We start from the raw sequence: 24,096 nt of genomic DNA, 5'->3' as shown, positions 1-24,096 counted from the left end.
TGCAACAAGAGAAGCCACCGCAATGAGAAGCCAGCGCACCGCAACGAAGAGTAGCCCCCACTCGCCGCAACAGAGATAGCCCATGTGCAGCAATGAAGACCCAACACAGCCAAAAATAAATGAATTAATTAAAAAAAAAGAAAAATACAAAATACTGAAACCCACTCAAAAAGAAATAGATAACCTGAATAGCCCTAGACCTATTTTTTTTTTTTTGCCCTACATCTATCTTAAAAATTGAATTTGTAGTTTAAAAATCCTCCCGCAAAGAAAACTCTGGATCCAGATGGCCTTGCTAGTGAATTCTAACAAACATTTAAAGAAAAAAATACTACCAATTCTTTCAGAAAATTGAACAGGAAGAAATAAGTCCCAATTTATTCTATGAAGCCAGCATTAACCAGACACTGAAGTTAGGCAGACATTACAAGAAGCTATTATGTCCCTCATGAACACAGATGCAAAAATTTCAAACAAAATTTTAGCAAATCAAACCCAACAATATATAAAAAGGATAATATATCATGACCAAGTGGGGTTTATCCCAGGAATGCAAGGCTGGTTTACCATTTGAAATATATTCAATGTACTTTACCATATTAACAAACAAACAAAAACTATACAATTATCCCAATAAATGCAAAAACATATCTAGCAAAATCCATTCCTGAAAAAGCTCTTAGCAAACTAAATATAGGAGAGAATTTCCTCAATCTGATAAAAGGAATCCACAAAAAAATCTACAGCTAACATCACACTTAATGGTGAACGACTGAACGATTTCCCTCTAAGATGAGGAATGACATAATTATTTACATAGAAAATGCAACAGACTCTACAAAAAAGCTACTGCAATAAATGAGTTTAGCAAAGTTGGAGGATATAAGGTCTATATACAAAACTGAATTGTATTTCTATAAATTGTATTGTACTTCTGAATTGCAATGAACAATTTTTTATTGAAATTTTTAAAAATACCACTGATAATAAGGCCAAAAAATATGAAACAGGCTAAATCTGGCAAAAGATGTGCAGGATCTGTACTTTAAAACATTGCTGAGAGAAATTAAAAACATAAATAAAGGAGAGAAATAACATGCTCAAGGGTTGGAAGACTCAACACTGTTTTAAGAAGTCAATTCTCTCCAAATTGACATATAGATTCAATATAATCCCAAACAAAATCTCAGCAGGCTGTTTTGTATAAATTGATAAGCTGATTCTAAACTTCATATGGATATGTGAAGGACCTGGAATAGCCAAAACAACTGGAAAAAAAAGAACAAAGTTGGAGGACTAACACTACCAAATTTTAAGACTCAGTATAATATAAGGCTACAGTAGTGATTAAGACAGTGTGATAGTAGCATAAAGACAGACAAACAATGAATGGAACAAAACAGACTCCAAATTAGACCCACAAGTGATTTTTGACTAAGGTGCAAAGGCAATTCAGTGAAGAGAGAATGGTCATTTCAACAAACGGTGCTGGAACAACTAGATATCCATATGCAAAAAATATGAACTCTGATCACACCGTGTATCATGTGCAAAAATCAAGTCAGAATGGATCATATGCCTACATGTAAAGCCTCAAACTGTGAAACTTCTACAAGAAAACAGGAGATAATCTCTATGATCTAGGATTAGGTAAAGATTTCTTAAATATGATACCAAAAGCATAACCCTTAAAAGGACAAATTGATAAATTGAACATCAAACTTAAGAATTTCTGCTCTTTGAAAGACACTGTTAAGAGAATTAAAAGTCAAGTCGGTTTGGGAGAAAATATTTGCAGATCATTTATCTGATAAAGAATCTATATCCAGAGTATATAAAGAACTCTCAAAACTCAATAATAAGAAAACAAAAGATACAATAAATACACGGATAACAGATCTGATATTTCACAGAGAAATGGCAAATAAGCACATGAAAATATGCTCAACACATTAGTCATTAGGAAAATGCAAATTAAAAGCACAATGAGATGATACCAAGACACACTTATTAGAATGGCTAGAATTAAGACTGACCATACCAACTGCTGACAGAGTTGTGGGGCAACTGGAACTCTCATGCACTGCTGGTGAGAAATGTGAAAGGACACAACAACTTGAAAAATAATTTGGCAGTTTTTAAAAAGTTAAACATACACCTACCATATGATCCAGCCATCCCACTCCTAGGTATCTGCCTAAGAGAAAAGAAAGCATATGTCCATACAAAGACTTGTATATAAACTTTCAGATCAGTTTTATTTAAAATAGTCAGTACTGGAAACACCCAAATAGCCATCAACAGTGAACAGATACATACACAAATTGTGGAATACCCATATTTCTCAGGAATAAAAAGGGAAAAACTATTGATACACTCAACAACATGGATGAATCTCAAAATAGTTATGCTGAGTGAAAGAAGCCAGGCAAAAAAGAGTACAGAGTACATGAATCCACTTATATAAAACCCCAGAACAGGCAAACTAATCTAAGCAACAGAAAGTAGATCAGTGGCTGCATGGTGGTGGGGGCAGAGAGGCGTGAGGGTAGGATTACCAAGGGGTACAAAGAAACTTTTGCAGGTGATGTATATTTTCATTACCCTTACTGTGGTGATGGTTTCAAGGGTGTATACGTGTGTCAGAACAGATTAAACTGTACACTTTAAACACATGCCATTTATTGCAGGTCAATTATGCCTCAATAAAGCTGGGGGGAAAATAACTGCTTATATTTTACAATATCCATTTAAAACTGTCCTTTTTTCATTAGCACACTGAAAATCTTTCACTGTAGCGAAGCAATTGAGATAACTGCCTCAAACACCTTTTCTTTTGACCTTTACTCTATATAAACACAACTGTAAAAGTAAATTACTATTGGATGGAAAAGTGAACAGACTGGTCTCCCTGGATTACACAGCAGTCTGTTTATTGGCTTCAAACAAAGCCTGAATGTTTAGCTAAATTACCGGTACTGAATGCTTGATCACTTAATTCTGAAAATATTATAACCACAACCCACCCTAGAGCAATTCATTAATTCAAATAAACATTTATTGCACATGTACTCTGTCTGGCATTGTTGTACATGGTAGATTTCAGGCAGCACGGTCAGTACCAAATTACAAAGCCATTCTGCATCTAGCCTGGGAATATTCTGTAAGGTTTTAGTCATTGCATTTAAATAACACAACTAAAGAATATCAATGGAAATAGGATGATTCTTCTAATACGGTCAAAGTTAAAATAATAAATGCCAGTGATAAGATGATTAAAGAATTGTACACTGACAGCTTAAAATTACAGAACAAAGGTATATCTTGAAACCTAAGCGAATTCAGGACAAATACTAAAAAAAGTACTTCCATACACAGCCAGAGTGAAGCTTGTCATCTTCAAGACCTCCTGCCAGCTTGGAAGCATAAAAAGATGTGAAAAACAGGTAGACAGACCCATAATTAATTAATTAACTAACTAACTAACTATATATAACAACTAGGCAACTTTAAGTAAATTTCCTGTTAGTAGCAGAGATGACATTCTACCACAGCACATTCTCTATTGTTTAGAGTTTAGAGAATTCCATGCCTCTTGGACCAAGGATGGTAATTACGTCTGATGGAAGATATAAGCTTATTTAATCATCATAAATAAAACTCAGTAAGTCCACGTCTCTTGCCACTAATATATAGGAAAATTTTACAGTTTATCAAGGGTATCCATTTGAAAACCTATACCGTCTTTTTTCCCCTCCAGTGGTACTTCTCTTTTAGGATTTTTTAATAAAAGAATCCAATGAACTCATGCAATGGACAAAAAAATCAATAATTATCCCTTGTTAGAGAAAACTGTTGATGCATTGTGCTTCAGATTCCCTTAGACATTGTTACTCCTTTCCTAAATCTTTCAGGCTGCCTTTGAACTATCATGTTTTCTGTTCTCAAAGGAACAATTTTACCAAACGATAAGCTTTTAGTGAATTTTGACTGACACAATGATTCCGTCACATGTTCTAAACACATCATACCCAAATTCATACCCACATTAAACACTGCTAATCTCCTAAATATTCGGTAACCACGGCATTCCAGACCACAGGTTCTGCGAGCACAGTCTGTGAATATTTTCATTCCCATAGAGAAGCAATAACCATTAAAACAAAAGATGAAAAACAAACCAGAGTATTCAGTCATTTTAACTTCTGGTTTTTGTTTTTCAGATTTGTAAAAATGAAAATGATTTTGTTTTAGGTAAAATGGTAGGAAATATGTCCAAAAAGTAGAGACATTCAACAGCTGTTAACATAAACTTCCCATTATGGAACTTTTCCATCTCTCCTCCAATATTTACTTTAATTAAAATGGTGAAATGACACCTGTTGCAGTTGGAGTTCCACTCAAGCTGAGAACCAAATCTGTGTTTCTTCACAACACCTCCACTGTCCATTACTGCCCTGTTAACATTCCCTTTTGGAGGAAAGTATTGTTCCGTCACCTAACATCTACCGACAATTTATAACGTGCCAGGCACTGTGCTAACCACTTCAGAGGCAGCATTTCCGCGAGCCCACACAACAATTCTGTGATGGAGCATCTCACAGCTTGGTAGAGTGTTAATGACCTGAAGAACCTGCCCAAGGTCACAGAGCTATTTCCCTTGACAAACAGCACAGATGAAATCTTGAACTCCTCGGCAGTGAGCCTCCCAAGCCAGGCCTCAAGCGGGAGCACACTTGTCTGAGAACGTGGACTGCTGGAACCGTGAGCACTTGGTGTTTGTTTTTTCTCAGTGTGGTTATTATTCTCTCATTCACTTTAATCGGACTGTAAGTTTTAACACGGAAGAGAAACAACGTCGTGACAGGACTACGTGTATATGACAATTTCTCTCCCACGCTTTGTTATCGTAATCTTGTCGTCAGGCAAGGTCTCTTTTCTAAGACGACAAGACTGCCGTAGAGCTATGGGGTAGAGTAGCTAGAAGTGTGATTATTACTTCTGACCACGTGTAAAGTGGTGCTGAACATTTAAAACAACTCTGATTTAAAAGCGTATCCGTGTTTTTCATATAAGTAAATAATACAGCATAAAGTTATAAATAGGATACAGGAATGAGTACTTTATCCTTCATTCCTCCCCAGGCTTGACCTTTGATTCACGACAGCCTGAACAGCGGTTGCAAGTGGTGCTCCTGGAGCCCCTTTGGGGCGCCAGTCCAGCCTTCCGCTGCCCTCTGAAGACGAGCTGCTCTCTGTACGAGAGTCTCATGGACAACACGCTTGTAAAGAAGTTTACAAACCACGCGCTTCCACCCTTACAGCATTTCTGCACACTGTTTGGCTATCTCTGAGACGAAGAATAAAACTGACTTAAATCCAAGCGTTATGAACACAGGAGCAAGAACTGGTTGAAGACCTTCTGCATTCTCTGTCTAGTAAGAAAGACTATTCAGTGAGAGCATAATCAAGATCTGTCACTACTTAAACTACAGAAACCACAGCTGAAGTACATTAGAAATGTCTGTTTACATACAGAATACGTATTTATTACTTAGAATCACTTACCAGATTCTTTACAACTGCTAGGCAACACGTTAGCCTAAATTCCACACACACTTAATCAGAGGTGCGTTTCAATTGTACATACTTTCCATAACTCAGACAAATTTTTCCCTAATTAGACTAAATCTGAGTAGCAATAAAATATTTGGATTCCAACCCCCCCGTAATTTAATGCTCCTTTTTGAACTGTATTTATCAGTCATCAAAAAATCCAAAAATTAATGGAAGGAAATAGTACATATGTGAAAGCGATCTTGTTGTTCTAGGTGGTGCAGTAGAAGAGTGACCCTGACAAACCCCGAGCCCAGCTGCATAAAGGATTCAGGCCTCTTTCTTCAGGGCCGCTGTTCACCAACATCTGTAAGGGCTGCTGACTCCTTCTCTGACAGCTAGGCTGTGAACTTTTCTAGTTTGAATGATGCTACCTCTGAAGAATTAATTAGTAAACAATGAAGCTAAGTACCTCTTAATAAAAATCATTTCAGAATACAGAATAAGCTAAACTCTATCTGAGGCATATTAACTATTTTTTTCCCAGGAGCTGATAAGGGGTACCTCCAAAAATCAACATTCTTTAATTTCAGCTCTGTAACTGATTTCAACAGGGATACAGTTTGCTGGGGTCTGGGGTCTCAGCACAGAGATTTTTCCGTGTATTATTTCACTAATTTATGCAGGAGTCAAATCCATAATTTTGATCATTAAAATCTGAAATGTATTCTCTTTCCCAGTCTTTGAGCAGTTTTGGTAAAATTCAGAATGCACGAAGTCTTAGTCTATTAGATATGTGTTGAAACTCCATTTGAAAGAATAAGCATTAATCTATAAACCAAAAGAAAATTATCTGTGTTATATTTTAAATATATACCTTACAGTAATTTAAAAAGCTGGGATGCTATAATCTACTCAATTTGAGTTTTTAGAAATGCTCCTTTAGATTAACTTGCTAAAAGACACTTGCCTGCATTGGGAGTCAGGCAAATTTAGTGAAAGTTCTTTGGTGAAAATTTAAATAAATAAATAAATATGGCTCACCCCTACTGCAGGGGGGAAAGAAAGGAATCTAGGCAATAAACAAAGACACTTAAAATATACACAATTTACTAGAATATCTTGTCATATGGCAAGGTAGTAGGACGAGAGTGTTTAGCCCACAAAAGTAATACAATTGTATTTACGCCTTAAAATGAAAACAAAAAGCACAAAAACCAAAAAACCATCGTTCCCAAGTGTCAACATAATATTACTACTTTAGATAAACAAGGCCCTATTTTTCTAATATTTAAATAATAAAAATTATGCCATATCCAAGCTACCAGTGATTTGGATTTCTTGAATATAGAGGGAAGACAAAGTTGGAAGCACACTCACCTCAAAATTAAAGGGTAAAAAACCAAAGTCAAATTCCATTTCTACACTAGTTCCAATGGCTATTAAGAGATAGGAATCAGGAGTCAGATTTCAAGATGCCAAGATCTGAAATCTGCAATTCATTTTATTTTTATATTAAAGATGAAACTAAATTAACATCTGCTATTCAGAGTACAAAATGTAAGTCTTGACGTGAACTGAGTTCTTACTTTTAAGGTGAACTTCCAGTCTTTTCCATTCACAAATAGGACTTGATTTATTAAGTTCCCTGCTTTGTATCTCCAGAGTTGATCAAAGCACATTTTCTTAGTACAATCTGTATTGTTCCAAGTGTTTTATAAACATCTTTTGTGAGAGTTTACAGGAGTGATCTGAAATCATATCCAAGGTTTCATCCTATGAGTCAGTTATTCTTAAAAGGAAATAGAATCTCTGTCTTTATCACATTTCCCTATCTATCACAAATCTAATTCTAATCACAAAATTTTAAAAAATAATTAGCAGAATTGTCAGTAGATAATTACTGACATTAAATACTCGGCAGGACAAAGAAAAAAAAAAAAAAAGGAAAAGGCATAAGTTCATTACCTGGACATGAAAATTACAGGTCTGTACAATATCTGAGCTTTTATAACAGTCCTTTAGCCACTAGGTAAGCTTGTCCACTATGTAGCCCTGTACTGATAACTCCCAAATCCATATTTCCTGTCCTCACCTGAGATCCAGACCGTCCATCCAGCTGCCTGCTGAACCTGTTCTCCTGAATTCATTCACAAAGATATTTACTGAACACTTATTATGTGCCAAGTATAGTATGCTGGGCTCTGAAGGTTCAGAGCGAAGAAAACAAGACAGTCCCTGTCTTCAAGGGGCTTCTAACTGTGAAGAAAGCCAAACCAGTCTAATAATCATAAAAATATGTAACATACAAACTGTGATTAGTTCTATGTTCCAGTCTAAGTTGGTCTAAAACTGAACTCAGTTTACCCACTGCACTCCGGTCTGCCTGCTCCCTGAACTCATTCTCGGATGGAAATGTGCCATCACAGGTTACCAAAGTCACAAATGTGGGAGGCATGCTTGGCCCTCCCTTCCTCCTCAGATCTTCTTAATCTCAGTATTTCCAGAGTAGACGTACATGGTTGGCTCTGCCCAGAACAACCTTCTTCCACTTCTTCTGGGAACTCCCAATGAGATGGTGGTAGACAGCTTCCAAAGATCCCAGTGCCAGGTGAAGGCACAAAACCCAAGGCCAAGAGAGCCCCTGGGATTTTAAAAACTAAAGTTGTGAAAAAGGAGCTCTTTCTTCCTCTTGGTTGGAGAGTATGACAATGGCCCCTGCCATATGCAGACGCCCGAGGGAGCAGAGATGGGAGAAAGAATCTCTGTGTTGATGAGACCAGTTCCAATCCACAGGGTCTCTGGGTTTTCCTGGTTTCTGCAGCATTTCATACCTTTTACAACCTTCTCCAGGAACCTTCCAATTAATCCCTCTTTTAACTTAAGATAGTTTGAGGAGGGTTTCTGTTACTTGTAGCCAGGATTCTTGACTAATAGCTCCTAAACACTTGCAGCCTGTGTCTTATCCAACTCTGCCACGAATACCTTAGTTCCGGTCCTCATCACCTCTTACTGGACTAGTTCAACAGCCTAATGGGTCTCCTGTCCCCAGTCCTGCCCTTGCATCTAGCATCCATAATACAGCAGCCAGAGGGACCACATCACTCTCCCCCTGCTGGAGAGTGGCTCCAGCATCAATACGGGCAAAATCTAACTTCCTTAACAGGACACACCCAGCTCTCTACAATCAATCTTCCTCTCCAGGCAAGCAACATTTCATGCTCTGACTATATGGAAATACTTGGGCTATGGCTTAGACACACACACACACACACACACACACACACACACACACACACATCAATGCTGAACTGATTGGTAAGCAGGATATTTTCCTTTCTGAAAACGTGGAAAACCTGAAGAAATTAAAGAAAAGTGGTTTTCTTTAGGCTCACTTCTAGGCATCAAAGTCATCACACCTATGCCTACATTTGCCTACATTTTATTACACTAAGAATGCTAAATACAGCTACTATAAGATATCTGGTCCCAGACATATTGTATACACAGTAGCAAGAAACTGAAGGAGAGAATCAATGACCCTAACTAAAAGTTCTGATTGTTACCCACCTTTGTGAATTGAGCACAACACTTTGAATATACTAAAATCCACTGAGTGGTATGCTTTAAATGGGTGAACTTCATGGTATGTGAATTATATCTCAAGAGAGCTGCTGTAAGTGTCCACTCTTCAGTGAGGCATTCTCACCCAGATACAGGAGACTACTCCTTCCTGCCTTCTGTGGACCTCCACTGTCCTCCGTGGATGCTTCTAGCTTGGCATGTGAGCTCTTGTTCACATGAGGATAGGGCCATGTCTCACTCACCTCTGGATCCCCAAGCCCAATCAAGTGCTCAGTACATACAAAACACTTAAAAACGTTCACAGAATGACGCATGAATTCTGAGCTAGGCAGAACACTGAAAGACATTTTTCTAGTTTAGAAAAAGGCACATTCGGTATTAGGTTAGGAAACTTGGTCTTCTCACTTTGAATTAGATGAGAATATTTGAAAAACACAAAAGATATTTAAAACCTCTAACCCACGGTATAGTTAACAGCTGACCATTTAATTATGCACCAGTTTTTAAAACGAGAGATGTACAGAAATAAGGTGTGATTTTTTTAACTTACAGAAAATTTCAAACAGAGACAAGACTACATAAGCAACCAAAGAGAAATAGATAAGCTGGTGTTCATGAAAATTAAAAACTTCTTCAAAGAACAGAAAAAAAAAAGTGAAAAGACAATTCACAGAATGGGAGGAAATTTTTACAATTCATGTATCTGATTAGGACATATGCGGGGGGGGTTGCATCTAGAATATACAAGGAAATCCTATAACTCAACAATAAAAAGACAACCCAATTTTAAAAACGGGAAAAGAATCTGAATAGGTATTTCTCTAAAAAAGATACACAATTGGACAAGAAGCACATGAAAAGATGTCGACCTCATCAGCCATCAGGGAAACGCAAATCAAAGCTACGAGACGCCACTTCACACCCGCCGGAATGGCTACTATGAAAAACAAAACAAAACAAAAAACAACAAGTGTTGGCAAGGATGTGCAGAAACTGGAATCCTCTAACATTGCTGATCAGAACGTAAAATAGTACAGCCGCTTTGGAAAACAGTTTGGCAGTCCCTCAAAAAGTTAAATATAGAATTACCATGAGACCCAGCAATCCTACTCCTAGGTATAAATCCATGAGAAACGACAGCAGATGTCCACCCAAAAAACTTGTACACGAATGTTCACAGCAGCATTATTCATAATAGCCGAAACATGGAAACCACCTAAGTGGCCATCAAGGGATGAATAAACAAAATGTATATATTCGTGCCATAGAGTATTATTTAGCAACAAAAAAGAATGAGTTCTGATACATGCTACAACACAGATGAACCTCAAAAACATGCTAAGTGAAAGAAGCCAGACACAAAAGGTCACACATATTTTATGATTCCATTTATATGACATACTCTAAATAAGCAAATCCACAGACACAGAAAGTAGAATGGTGGCTGCCAGGGGCTAACGAGAGGGAAGAATGGAAAGAGACTGCTACTGGGCCTGGGTTTCTTTTTGGGGTGATGAAAGTGTTCTGGAATTAGACAGTGGGAATCCGTGCACAACTCTGTGAATATACTAAAATCCACCGAATTCTATGCTTTAAACAGGTGAACTTTATGGTATGTGAATTACATCTCAATAGAGCTGTTACAAAAAAAAAATTACTGCACAAAATCATATAGTGACACCTCTGTGTAGGGGTCTGATTGAATCACTTTGCCTGCTACAGGATAACCTGTCATAAAAAAAACCAAAAAAACACACAATCTGTTCAAATGAGGAAATGATTTATTTTCCTACCACCAAATCCCTACAATGACCAACCATAATACCAAATCCAAAGTAAAAAGAGGAAAGAATGAAAGAGCACACTGCAATTCTCTGGCAGGTATGAAATGGAATTAACCAAAGACTGCACAAAGAAAAATGTTTATCGGAACCACTCACTTCCCTTTGATTACACAGATTTAAACAAGTCCAAGTCCTTTTTAACTCATGAGAAAATGTGCCAGCTTCTTTATTAGCACAGAGCAAGGAAAAACAAGCATTCTCTCCTATAACAAAATTAACATCCCACAGAAGGTCTGTTTGTACTTGGCCGTCATGAACCTTTCATCTCAGAGCACTGCTAAATTAAACAAGCCTATGTTGTATTGAACACAATGAGCCAGATACCCTGGCAGGCTCCTAAACTTTACCAGTTAATGTTGAAGAACATTAGAAATAAAAAGGACGGTAAGAATGATGGTGATGGTGGTAATAAAGCAGCTGTGTCTTCATTCCACCCAACATTTCACTAATCTACAATAATGGAAACATTCTAACAACTGTGAGACCCTTTTCTCTGTTGGTGTACACAAGAAGAGCCAGAGAGATCTGGATTCAAGTCATTGCTTTGTTTTTGTTTTTTGTTTTAAGCATACTAGCTGAGTGCCCAAGGACAAATCTCATAACCAAGGCCTTCTATTCTCTAAAACTGGAGTGACTGTATCTAGCCTCAGAGAGTCATTAGAGAACAAAATGAGAGAACACACACAAGCGGTAGAGCCCAATGCTCTATGTGTACATCCCCACCATAAAAATCCTCACTGCTCTCAACTCTTCAATGCAAATACTGATTCTGGAGCTTGTATCACAGTGTAAGTAATTGACATCAACCTTTCTCTTCTACCCCAAGGACATCTAAGCAACTGAAATATCCTATGAAAATTCCATATTGAATAAATTATTCCCCCTCCCATATAACTGAAAGTAAGAAAGCCATCAATAAAGTCTGTTTTAAATGTATTAAATCAGGGCACGACACAAAGCATTCATTCACCTAAGAGGTATTTAAAAGCAATGAACTGAGAGAGACACACCAAGAGAAACACTTACTATGAGAGACAAATGCCTATTTTCCAGTGCAATAATTGGTAACCTTTCCATAAAGATTGATGCAATCTGATTATAATTCCCAAGTGTCAGTAATCAGTTCTTAAGGTAAAAGAAAAAGGAAGTGGGATGGTTTCAAGTGCTCCAGAAAAGATGTAGGAGGATATCCCTTCCCACTGACAGCAATTAACGTTTGAGTGATGGCTGCTAGAACATTCAGACTGAAAAACTTTGTTACATTAGAATAGACTGAAATCTACTTAAAACAAAACTTACTGGGTTTAGCAGACACAAACATAACCCTCACCATGAACTAGGTGTCCTCTCTGAACAAACTGGAACGAAGGTAAAGCTTGTATGGACTTCCCATATTTGTCATCACAGTGCTAGGATATGCCATCCTCCCATGCTGGAAGTCTACTTAAAGAGAGCATCTAGACTCTGCAGTGGTAGACGGTCAGACTCCCTCCGCCCAGCTCCAGACAATGTTCCATCACACCACAACACCAGGAAAAGTTTCTAGGGTTAGCAAGGAGGGAAATGTCTCAAGGGCAATGGGACATTCGGAGGCTGGAGACAGCTATTCCTGGAGAGTTTCACTAAGCACCACGTTCATTACGGAACTTGTGGCCCAAAGCTATTGTTCTCTACCTCTCTTTCCAAAACTCTCCCCTTAAGACTCAGAGTTTAATAAAACCTCTCTGGGGGCTTCCCTGGTAGCGCAGTGGTTAAGAATCCACCTGCCAATGCAGGGGACGCGGGTTCAAGCCCTGGTCCGGGAAGATCCCACATGCCGCAGAGCAACTAAGCCCGTGCGCCACAACTACTGAGCCCACGTGCCATAACTACTGAAGCCCGTGCGCCTAGAGCCCGTGCTCCACAACAAGAGAAGCCACCTCAATGAGAAGCCTGCGCACCGCCACGAAGAGCAGCCCCCGCTCGCTGCAACTAGAGAAAGCCCACGCCCAGCAATGAAGACCCAATGCAGCCAAAAATAAAATATAAATAAAATAAATAAAAAATAAAACATTGATCTCACAAGTGAAAAATAATACAGTCCTTTAAAAAAAACAAAAAAACAAAACAAAAAAACCCCAAAACAAACAACAACAACAAAAACCTCTGTGAGAGACCAACTCATTACAGATACTACAAGAGTAAGGCCAGAGTGCTGGCTTTGCTAGGGAGCGGTTATCCATATCGCATATAAGCACTTAACAAGTTTTTTGCCCTCCTACTGCAGTTCAGTACTCTCACCCTGACCATGAAACAGTTTCATCTAAATATTCTACCACCACAAACCCTGTATATGAAGACAGAACTTCTCCTCTTTCTAACTTTCCAATCAAATAACCACTTACACTGCCAGTCTAAACTTTAAGCTTTATGCCTAAAATAGGAAGAAACTTGCAAATGCACAGAATCCAACCCATTAAATACTTAAGAATGTCTTGAAATCTGTTTAAATACAGTATAAAAATTCTTACAAATGCAGCTAAAAGGAGAAATAAATGATAAAGTCTTAAGTTTAATTAAGACTCCAGTTTTACTACTACTAGTAATGCCTCACTTTCCAGGAGTATTTTTAGAATTGGGGTTTTAAAGCATGCAATTAAAGAAATTAACTCATCAGTGAAATGAAAGCTACAATATAAGCAAATCCCTATACCACTGCAGAAAAGAGATATAAGAACCCAGAACTTTGGTTATTTTAGAAAACGAATACTGGATCAAACCGTTAGCCACAATATGATATCAGAGGGTAAAGTCCAGGAAATCTAATTAATTTAGACCCTACTAATGAAGACTCAATAATTTCCTTTCAAGTCTGCCTAGATTTAACTTTAGACTATTTATTAAGGAAGGAGTTGCTAAGAAAATTTAAGTACAAATAAAAATTGCTAGGGGATTATTTAATAAGTTAAATTTTTTTACATGCAATAACTGCTGCTAAAATACTGATTAAAACTAGCACATGCATTCTTTAGAATCCCATACTCCAGTGGAAACAAAATGTATGAAACAAGAGTCCTCAACATTGCTTTAATCTATTAGATAGTTGTTCCATTCTCTCTGTTTATTTTGGCTGTGAAAAACTGGTTATGAGTCAGAAAAGCTTAATAGGCAGGATACTTAACAAAGATTTACACATTCTTCTTAATGGCTAGCAATCTATTTATCTACTTTTATTTTTAATAAATGCTGAACCCCAATTAAAATATAACTCAATTTCTCGCCATTATAACTTAAAATATATTTGGGGGCATTTACTTTATCCTTGTCTTCAAATAACATAACTGAAAGATATTCCCATGTCTGTAATATGAAACACAAATGGGTTCTTTAATAAGATCTAGTACCTGACCTACTTCACTTACTTTGCCCTTAACAGCAACAACAAAAAACAGACAAAAAAGCAGATTTAAAACACAGTAGTATATGTGATTCTGCAAAGAAACGGGACAGAATCCAAATCAACAGTCCAAACAAAACATCACAAAATTTTACGGTAGCAAGTGTCACTACAATTATGCATGTCTAGATTCAGATGCATTTAAAAATCACAGATGCTAGTTTTATTCTCCAAGAAATAAAATTTCTTAATTAAAATTTAAGGCACTTCTCATTTACATCTTAATTCTAACTTAACAATGATGATATTCACCAATCATTAATTCCTTCAAAAATGATCTGAGTGTCTGCCATGTACGTGCCAGATATCACATTAGTTGCTGGATGTAAGATGGTGAATAAAACACACTTGGTCCCAGCCTCAACAATGTTAACTTGGAGTGAAAAGTAAAGCACCCACATGAAAGGCATTCTATAAGATGCATTTTATGTCAAGGAAAAAGAGATGAATTTTAACTGGCTTTTTATTAAGTCAAAGAACAAACAGTAGGTCAATAACAAAGTTGGTATCTGTTTCATGTGAGACCTTCCTTAGGTAACCCTTATTTGATTGAAATAAAATCTAAAACAAACATAAAATTAGATCTCACATTCATATCAGAAACTGGCAAAATCCTTTGGACAGATGAGACTCAACATCAATATTCATAGGTTTACACGTGAATACATATTCACATAACTCACTAATATTCTGTTATCACGCAAATTTGTAAATCACATTCTGTATGCTATTCTACAATTGGTATCCATGTTTGAAAGATGTTAAGAAGTTAGTTTTTAAAGCTTCTTTAAGCTCCACTGTAAGTGAATAAAAAACAAAGGTATTACTCTCTATAAAGGAAAACTTACAGTATCCAAGACAATTAGTTAGTTGCCAATAATTTTAAAATATTTATAATGAGTTAATCAGGGCAATAGACCTAAACACAAAGAACTCAACATATTTTAACATTTTCATCACATTTAAAGTCCAAGAGAGTGTCTCACTTACACATGAGAATCACAGGTATGTTCTCAATGAGGAAATTCTTTATGCAAGACTATCAAATGAAAGAGGTCTTTAAAACATAAAAGGTTTACTCCAGTCAAAAACCCTGCTATCTCAAAAAAGATACTGGGGCTTCCCTGGTGATGCAGTGGTTAAGAATCCGCCTGCCAATGCAGGGGACACGGGTTCGATCCCTGGTCTGGGAAGATCTCACATGCCACGGAACAACTAAGCCCGTGCGCCACAAGTACTGAGCCCGCGTGCCACAACTACTGAAGCCCGCGCGCCCAGAGCCCATGCTCCGCAACAAGAAAAGCCACCACAATGAGAAGCCCGGGCATCGCAATGAAGAGTAGCCCCTGATCGCTGCAACTAGAGAAAGCCCGTGCGCAGCAACGAAGACCCAATGCAGCCAAAAATAAATAAAGGAATAAAATTAAAAAGAAAAAGATACCATTTTTTTCTCCTATTGGACTGGCAAGGATTAAAAAGATGAACAAAACTCAGTGTGGGTAGTTATACTTCTAAAAAGATAAATGAACATGTATACAATGATATAAGTACAGGGTTAATCAACACACTATTATCCACTAGAAACAATCTAAATGGTCATCAAAGGAATGATTCAATAAAGTATGGTGCCTCTAAAACAATGGAATATTACATGGTCAGTAAAATGATCATTTATGATTATGCATGTCTTTTACAATTCATGTGTAGAGATATATAAAAATATTGTTGCATTTAAAAATGACCACCATATAGAGTGTAAACCAATTTATTTAAAGATTTGTATATAAATACTTCTATATTCATAGATAAATTTCTAAAAGGATTTTCACCAAAATATTAATATTAATGGCAGCCATTTCTGGGTGGCAGGAATTAGGTGTCATTGAGGGAGGTTTTTTCTCACTATTATAATAAGAAAATAAACAACACATTTTCGTTTAAGAAAATGAAGTGTTGCAATCTCACCAAGTGGCTTCAAATCCCTTCAACTCCCTACTTTAAAATCAAAGTTTTCACTGAATGTTGCAAGTATATATAATCACCAAACAGCTTATGGATTTCCACCTGTGGGACCTCCTTCTCAGCACCATGCTTTAAAACAATGAGATGATGGAAATTTAAAGATTCAAGTCAAAGAAGTAAGGAAGCCAAATGACCTTATTCAAACAGCCCACATTTCCTGGCATCTACCTTAAGAACCTCAGGTCCTATGAATTTAAACACTCCTAAAACAATCTCCCTCTTACATCTTAAGAAAGCAGGCTATGGAGAGGAATTTTTTTAAAAAAAAGAGACATTTCCTTTAAAAAAATTAAATCATAAAAAACTTACCTCAGTAAAAATATTTAATTATTTTCCTGTCTTACATTCTCTTTCTTAGCACCTTTACTGTGAACCTAGGGGGGAAAAAAGTTAAAATTACTTTTAATTGAACATCTACTCATGCCAGGCAGGGTGGTCAGAGAAAGACTCCTGGAGAACATGAAGTCTGAGAGGAATCGGAAAGAATAAAATACAAGTTACTAAAATGGCATGACTGGGAAGGAAAATGAGCAGGTGCAAGTGGAGTAAATAGCTTTTCCTAAATGGTTGGAGGACCTACACATGACTGTATTCAACCTTGCAGCAGGTGAAAAGCTGGGTTGCTAGACTCAGAACACCTGCATCTGAGTCTCAGCTCTACCACTTCCTAGCTTGTCTGATCTTGAGCAAGTCCATAAACCCATGTGCCTCGGTTTCCCCACGTGCATAATAAGAGGATCCAACTCACAGGACTGCTGAGGGTTATGTGAGATAATCCACATCGGGGACTTTAAAACAGTTCCTGTAACATAATAAATGTTCAACGAACATCAATTTTCACTTTTATTATTACATGTTCTTACATAAAATAAATCCATTTGCCTCTCACCACCACCACCATTATTATTACTGTTACTATTATTATTGAGAAATGGCATAAGCCTTATCTTCAAGGGGTTTACAATGTACTGGGTGACAGATGAATTACCCAGACACATAATATGAGGCAAAAGAAAGATCAAAGTTAATTATTCATTTACTTATTTTAAAATATCTGAGTGTCTGTTTTGCCAGGTATTTTGGTGGACATGAGGGACATAGTTTCCCTCCTCACAGTTTCCAGTCTATCAAGGCCCAGCTATAGAACCGACAAGCTACACATGGAGACAGATCGTGTTTTTTACTGGGTGCAGGGCAGCACATATCTGAACTGGTAGAATTAGGCAGCAGAACATTCTGGGTGGAAGGGATGGCGTTAGAGGAAACACGGGGCCTTGGGGGAAAGCTAAGCAGCCTCTGGTCAGGGTGCATCGGAGAGGGCAAGCAGCAGCAAGGCTAGAAAGGCAGGCAGGAGGGGCCTCAAACACGGGGCTGAGTTGGTTCTCTTCTCAGTATACTGATTATCTTGCTCGGAGTGAATCACAACTTGCTTTTAATTTCAAGTCTAGCATCATTTTATTATTTTTCTTCTTTTCTTTTTTTCTCTTTTAAAGGGGAGAGGGGAAAGAGGAAGAAGAAAAAGAGCACAGCAACCTCAATCCATGTTGCCGCTGGCAGTGATGCTGGTGGAAGTGGCACTAAGTGATGAGTCCCAAGCTCTTTTTAATTCTCCCAACATTCTTACCAAGCCAGAAATGTTCCTTTTACTGATTAGGAAACTGAGGCTCAGAGTAGTCAAATAGATCCCCAGATGTCCACAGATGTCATAAATGCAGCCACAGAATTTAACTGTAAGCCTGACTCCCAAGGCTTTCTTTTCTCTTAGGCAAAAATGTATAAAGGATTCTGCAGAATTTAACGTCTGTTAAAAACTACTTTAGAACTTCAGGGTATATAAACTTCTGTACTTACACAGAAATAAACAGCCTTCATACAAACAATCAAAACCACTTAGAAAAGATAAAGGAAGAGAAGATCTCACAAAAACAATATATATATATATACACACATGTATATGTATATATACACACACACACACAATAAATTTAAAAGAAATGGGCAAAACCTATATGAGAAAAACTTGAAAATGCTCCAGAAGGATTCGGGAGTAAAACCAAACAAATGAAAAAATACACAATGTTCTTGGATAGGAAAATTCAATATCCGAAAGATATCAATTCTCCCTATGTTAGTTTATAAATTTAACACGATCTCAATTTGCTTTTTTTTTTCTGGAACTGACAAATGATTCTAAAGTTCACATGGAAAAATAAACAAGCAAGAATTGCCAGGAAAACGAAGGGCAACAGGCGAAACTAGTTTTACAAGGCATTAAGACATTTTATAAAACCAATAATGTGTACTTGTGCAAGAATAGAAAGACTTAATGGAATAGAACAGAAAGTCCAGAGATGCACCCCAATACATCTGGAAGTTCAGAATATAATGAAGGTGTATTGTATTCTGAAACAAATGGGTAAAGATAACTGGTAGCCATATGGAAAAAGTTGAATCTATATATCACTCCCGAACACCAGAATAAATTCTAAATGGATCAAAAGTTTACGTGTAAAAATGAAACCATAAAAGAAAAAAACACTGAAAGAAAAAAAATGGGCCAAATCCAAATTCTTGGAGGCCTTTCCGTGACTCAAAATCCAGACACCATAAAATATTAACTACTTAAAATTTAAAGAAAAAACTTTAAAGCCTTCTCTATACCAAAATACATGACAGTAAATTTTTTTAAAATGACAAGCTTGAGGAAATTGCAACTCGCATCACAAAGGGCTAATCTCTCTAATTTATAAATTCCTAGAAACTGATAAGAAGCGATCCAAAAGAAAAACACGCAAAGGGCATGAACAGATAGTTCACAGAAAAAGAAACAGAAACAGCCTTTAAGCATATGAAAAGATGCTCAGCCTCATTCATAATCAAAGTAATGCACATTAAAACCACGAGTAACTTTTCACCTATCAGACTGATACAAATCCAAAGGTTGGTAAACACTCTATTGGGAGAGGCTATGGAGACAGGTACTCTAAAGCATTACTTGCAGGAGTTCAAAATCGTACAACCCTGAAAGAGGGCAGCATTTATCAAAATTATAAATGCACTGCTCACTGACCCAGCAATCCCACTTCTGGAAAGATATCCCACAGATACACCTCACATATACGAAATGATATGTGCACAAGGTTATTCACCACAGGCTATGACTGCAAGAGACTGGAAAACACTCAAGTATCCATCAATGAGGGCTACTTCAATAAACTCTGGCACAGGCCACACAATGGTATATTCTGCATCTGTTAAATAAATGTTTTCTATATACTAATGTAGAAAGATACTAAAGGTATACTAACCGAAAAAAAAAAAACCAGGGTCAGAATAATTTACATTTTATATAAAAAGGAGGGGATATATAGAGTATACTGGTATCTGCTTGTATCTACACAAAGAAACAGTAGACATCTATAGGAAACAAATAGAAAAAATTATCTGTGGCCGAAGAGAGCATATTAGACCAAGAGAGAGTTGGAAATTAGACTACTCAAAATACGCCATTTTAGTTTTTGAACCACAGGAACATTTTATATACACAAAAAGAATTTTAAAGTGTTAAAAGTATAACTCACAGGACGAAGAGAAAGAGAACTACTTATCACCTAGAGTCAAAATCCAACATGCATTAAAAGAGAATTTTTTCCTAAATAGGAGTTTGGCATTAACAGATACACAATACTATATATAAAAAAGATAAACAACAAGGACCTACTGTATAGCACAGGGAACCATATTCAATACCTTGTATAACCTATAATGGAAAAGAATCCTAAAAAGAATACATATATGTGTGTATATATGTATGTATGTATAACTGAATCACTTTGCTGCGCACCTGAAAGTAACACAACATTGTAAACCAACTATACTTCAACTAAAAAAGTAATAGTAAATAAATAAAAATAAAAGCATTTTTCTCTGAAATTAGATATTAACAAGCAAGATTAGTGTGGCCATCACAAAATCATACAAGACAACCTGATTTTTTTTCTTTAATCAAGCTAAAGCACATGATGATAATAATCTATAAAAGCGCTATTTGGGGGGCAAGGAATCAGAAGAGAGAATAGGAAAGTGCAACGAGGACGCTTTAGCCTAATGGTTCTCAAAGTATGGTCCCTGGACCAGCAGCATCGGCATTACCTGAGAACCTGTTAAATGCAAACTCTCAAGCCCCAGCCCAGACCTACTGAACCAGAAACTCTGGGAGTGGTAGGGAGCAATTCTGGTAATACACACTCAAGGTTGAGAGCCAGTGATCTGGTCCAATGCTTTTTACACATCCTCATGCATCACCTGGAGGAGGATATTGTTAAAAAGCAGATTCTGGTTCAGTAAGTCTGGGGTGAGTCCCTGAGTCAGCATTTCAAACAAGCTCCAGGAAGCTGCTGATGTGCTGCAGGTTTGGGGAGTGCACTTGAGAAGAAAAGCTCAAATCCACCTGGGGAAGAAGGTATGCAAACAGTCTTCACGTGGCTGAGTTTCCTATGAAATTTGCCCTCAGTAGCAGAGCCCATACACAGGTTTCCAGGCTGGGAGACATCATGTAGCCTCCCATATAAATTCTGTCTTTAACACGGAATAAATACATTTTCAAGCATATGTCTTATTAAAATAACAGTGAATTGTTGAAATTCAATTTAAGGATGTCTCGTTTGAGACAACTTTCATTTATAAGTGGACCTATGAACCTTCCAGAATGGGGGAATAAAACCCAAGAAGGCATATTCATACATCTGCCTGGTGATACTGTCTGATTAACTTTGTTTCAAACACATTAACCATACCATCTGCTCTCCATGAAAAATCACCAGTTTGTTTCCTTCTAAACATTTTGAAAATGGTTCTTATATTTACAAACACTGATTCTCCATTTGTTTTACATGGGGGGAAAATCTTTAAAGGCATCTTCCAAGTAAAGAATTCTAGTTGAGATGAAAGGACCTGGAACTGTTATGTATCTTTATTTTGCAAGTCATCCTTTGTATAAAGTTTTTGGTGTTAAATATTAATCAATGTGCTGAAATTTCTACATATCCCTATCTTACTGCATCTATCGATAAGATGCCATCATTTCCAGACACACTATTATTTTATGTACCACTAAGAAAGAACAAAAGTTGCCAATTAAACCATGACTTGTCAATTTTAAGATACTAGTCCATCTCAGGTATGCATCTTAAAAAAAATCAATGAAATAGCTTAATTATAAATCTCAGAGATATGCATATAATAAATTATGCATTTTCATCCACAGAGGCATGGATTTTTGTCCATACAACAATTTGTCCCACGCCTAAACACTGGAACGGTTTCAACTTCCACGCAATACTATTTGGTTCATTTTTGTACATATGAGTATATTTTTAAAAGGTAGTGATTAAAAAAGAGTGACCTCTTTTTACCCTGGAACATGACACTGCTTGCACAAAGTAATACAAATTAATCACTCAATTTGGATAATTTTCCAATCTAAGAGTATTCAATGTAGCTATCTCTAGGCTATTTATTTATTTCCCCCCCCAATAAGTGTTTAATGAGTGAGTAAATAATGTCCACCTGAAAAGGCCCCCACCCCAATTAAAGGCCAACTGCAGTAACACTTCAGGGTTGAAACCCTGCTTCCTTCCTGCTAGGAGGTGCCATGTCATTTATTGAAACAAAACAAAAACAAAAACAAAAACAAAAACAAAACAAAACAGGGCAAACACATTTCTTAATAAGTGCAGTTTGTTAAAGTCCTGTTAAAACATATGGGTCAAGGGGAAGTAAAAATAATCAGAGGATCACTGTAGGAAAAACCTTTAGGTCTGGCACCTGGGAGACCTCTGGAGAGGAGGCAGTGGGAGAAACTTCATGTTCTGAAAGGAAGGAGCCCCCTAACTCCCTTCTTCCCTCTCACCCGATTAATCCCACCAGAAACTACCAAGACCCCCGGATAAAATGTTTCAAGTTCAACAGTCATACTCTCTCCAAATACAAAAAGCAGGTACAAAACATATCCTTCTTTTCTGACAAAAGCCTTTACTTACATGCTTGTTTCCACAGCACCTTTCAAAAGTAACAAGCAATGAACAATAAACAAACATCTTATAGCAAAGAAGCAATTTATCTATCCAAGGAAAAGGAAAAATAAACTTCCTTTGTAGATTTAACAAAAGTTGAAGAAATTCATCATGTTACACTGTAGCTATATAATAGTCGGAGATTAACTTTCTTAACTCAATTTGCATTTTCCCCATAGCAGCAAGACTAATAGAGTTTCAAATGAAAAGAATTTCTAATGAATCATATTAGGAGGACTGAGGACAATGTGATTATAGGTCATTTTAGTTTTCACCCTTGTACAATATGCATTGACCAAATTCTCTAATATGGATATTAGTAAGTAGAAAGAAAGAACAGGGAAAAACTGTTCCCAATAAAAACTGTTTGAGTGTTGGTTAAATTCTGCCCCCCTCCCTGTTATAACTGACTAGACAACGACGACTATAGAGTGGATCTCAAGGGAGCTAGTACGGTCCTCTAAGAGACGCGTTTAGTTATCAAGTGACTGGGGCACACCACTGGCATTTAGTGTCTGGAAGCCAGGATGCTTGAACTTCTCACAATGCATGGGACAGATCTACATAATGAAGATTTATCCTGGTCCTGAGCATCTTTTCAAGGACCAGCCAGATTTATCACCATAACTGGCGTTACTTTAGAACACAATACTAAACAGTTTTTACAAGAAACTACGGAAAAACCCCAGTAATTCAGGGGAAGGTAGCTAACGTGAGAGAAGTTGAGATTGAAGAATAACTAGTGTCTGAAAATTAGTGACCATTTCCTCACACCATATGCATTACTCAACATATAATTGGAGTGTCACAATACTGAGCATACCTACACTAAGTAACGTACTGGCACCGAATCAAAAACAAAGCAAAACAAACAAACAAACAACACCTTTCAATCTAGCTAATATTTTATTCATTATTATCAGTGATAAGCGGCAGGAATCCAGCATGGTGCCTCGAAGCAGCAGTACCTCCAAGCTTGGGGCACAAAAGCTGCCCTACAATATCGTTTGAAAATGTGGCGTGCATGGAGGGGTTATATTAATAGTATTTGCATGTTGATTGAGAGAGTCTGTACTTTATCTTGGCATGTTATTCCTAATTCAACCTGGACTTGTTTCTCTCTTATCATAAAAAGTTTATCCCAACACTTAGGCGTCCCCTACCCCTGTGTCTATCTCTCTGATCTTTCCTTTTCTTGTATGAGATAGCTCCTGATATTTTTACCTCTCTTCAAGCCAAGCTTATTCACTAGAAGCAGGTACAGCACAGCAGTATGTGCAGGATGTGATATGGCAATGCATGTCATATATTGTTCTCATTTTACTTCTCCCTTACATTTAAATCGGAGCATCACACTGATTTTCAATTATGTATGTAGGTAGGTTACATTACTGACGAAGTTCATTTGAGAGCTGTAATGGGGGCTTTACAAACTTTTGCTGCAAAGGGGAGGAGCCTTGGTCTGACAAAGTTGAGCACCACTGCTCCAAAGAGTGGAATCACGTGCTTAACCAAAAACAAACTTGAAAAGTTTCCTTTGCTTAAAGCAAGCCCTGGGCTCCAATATTGCACTTCCATTC

The 24,096-nt window shown here is 37.1% G+C and overlaps 1 protein-coding gene across 7 annotated transcripts in view; it reads right to left on the bottom strand.

The window, feature by feature from the left end:
* Positions 1-24,096, bottom strand: part of MRTFB (myocardin related transcription factor B) — a 197,266-nt gene that overhangs the window by 172,368 nt on the left and 802 nt on the right. For 4 of the 7 annotated variants that reach the window (XM_061209928.1, XM_061209926.1, XM_061209927.1 and 1 more), the window contains exon 2: positions 16,752-16,816. The exons of 1 other annotated variant lie outside the window; for it this stretch is intronic. Coding sequence is in view for 2 of the 6 variants with exons in the window: in XM_061209924.1 (XP_061065907.1) it covers positions 2,163-2,165 (3 nt within the window). In the remaining 4 variants the exon portion in view is untranslated. Of the gene's footprint in view, positions 1-2,162; positions 2,198-16,751; positions 16,817-24,096 lie in introns of all 7 variants that reach the window. 2 more of the 7 variants (XM_061209924.1, XM_061209931.1) reach the window with 1 other exon arrangement.

Source organism: Eubalaena glacialis, chromosome 13, assembly GCF_028564815.1.
Source record: "Eubalaena glacialis isolate mEubGla1 chromosome 13, mEubGla1.1.hap2.+ XY, whole genome shotgun sequence".
NCBI classification, from domain to species: Eukaryota; Metazoa; Chordata; class Mammalia; order Artiodactyla; family Balaenidae; genus Eubalaena; species Eubalaena glacialis.
The sequence above is the reverse complement of the archived record's forward strand: the minus strand, read 5'-3'. Positions and strand labels throughout refer to the sequence as shown.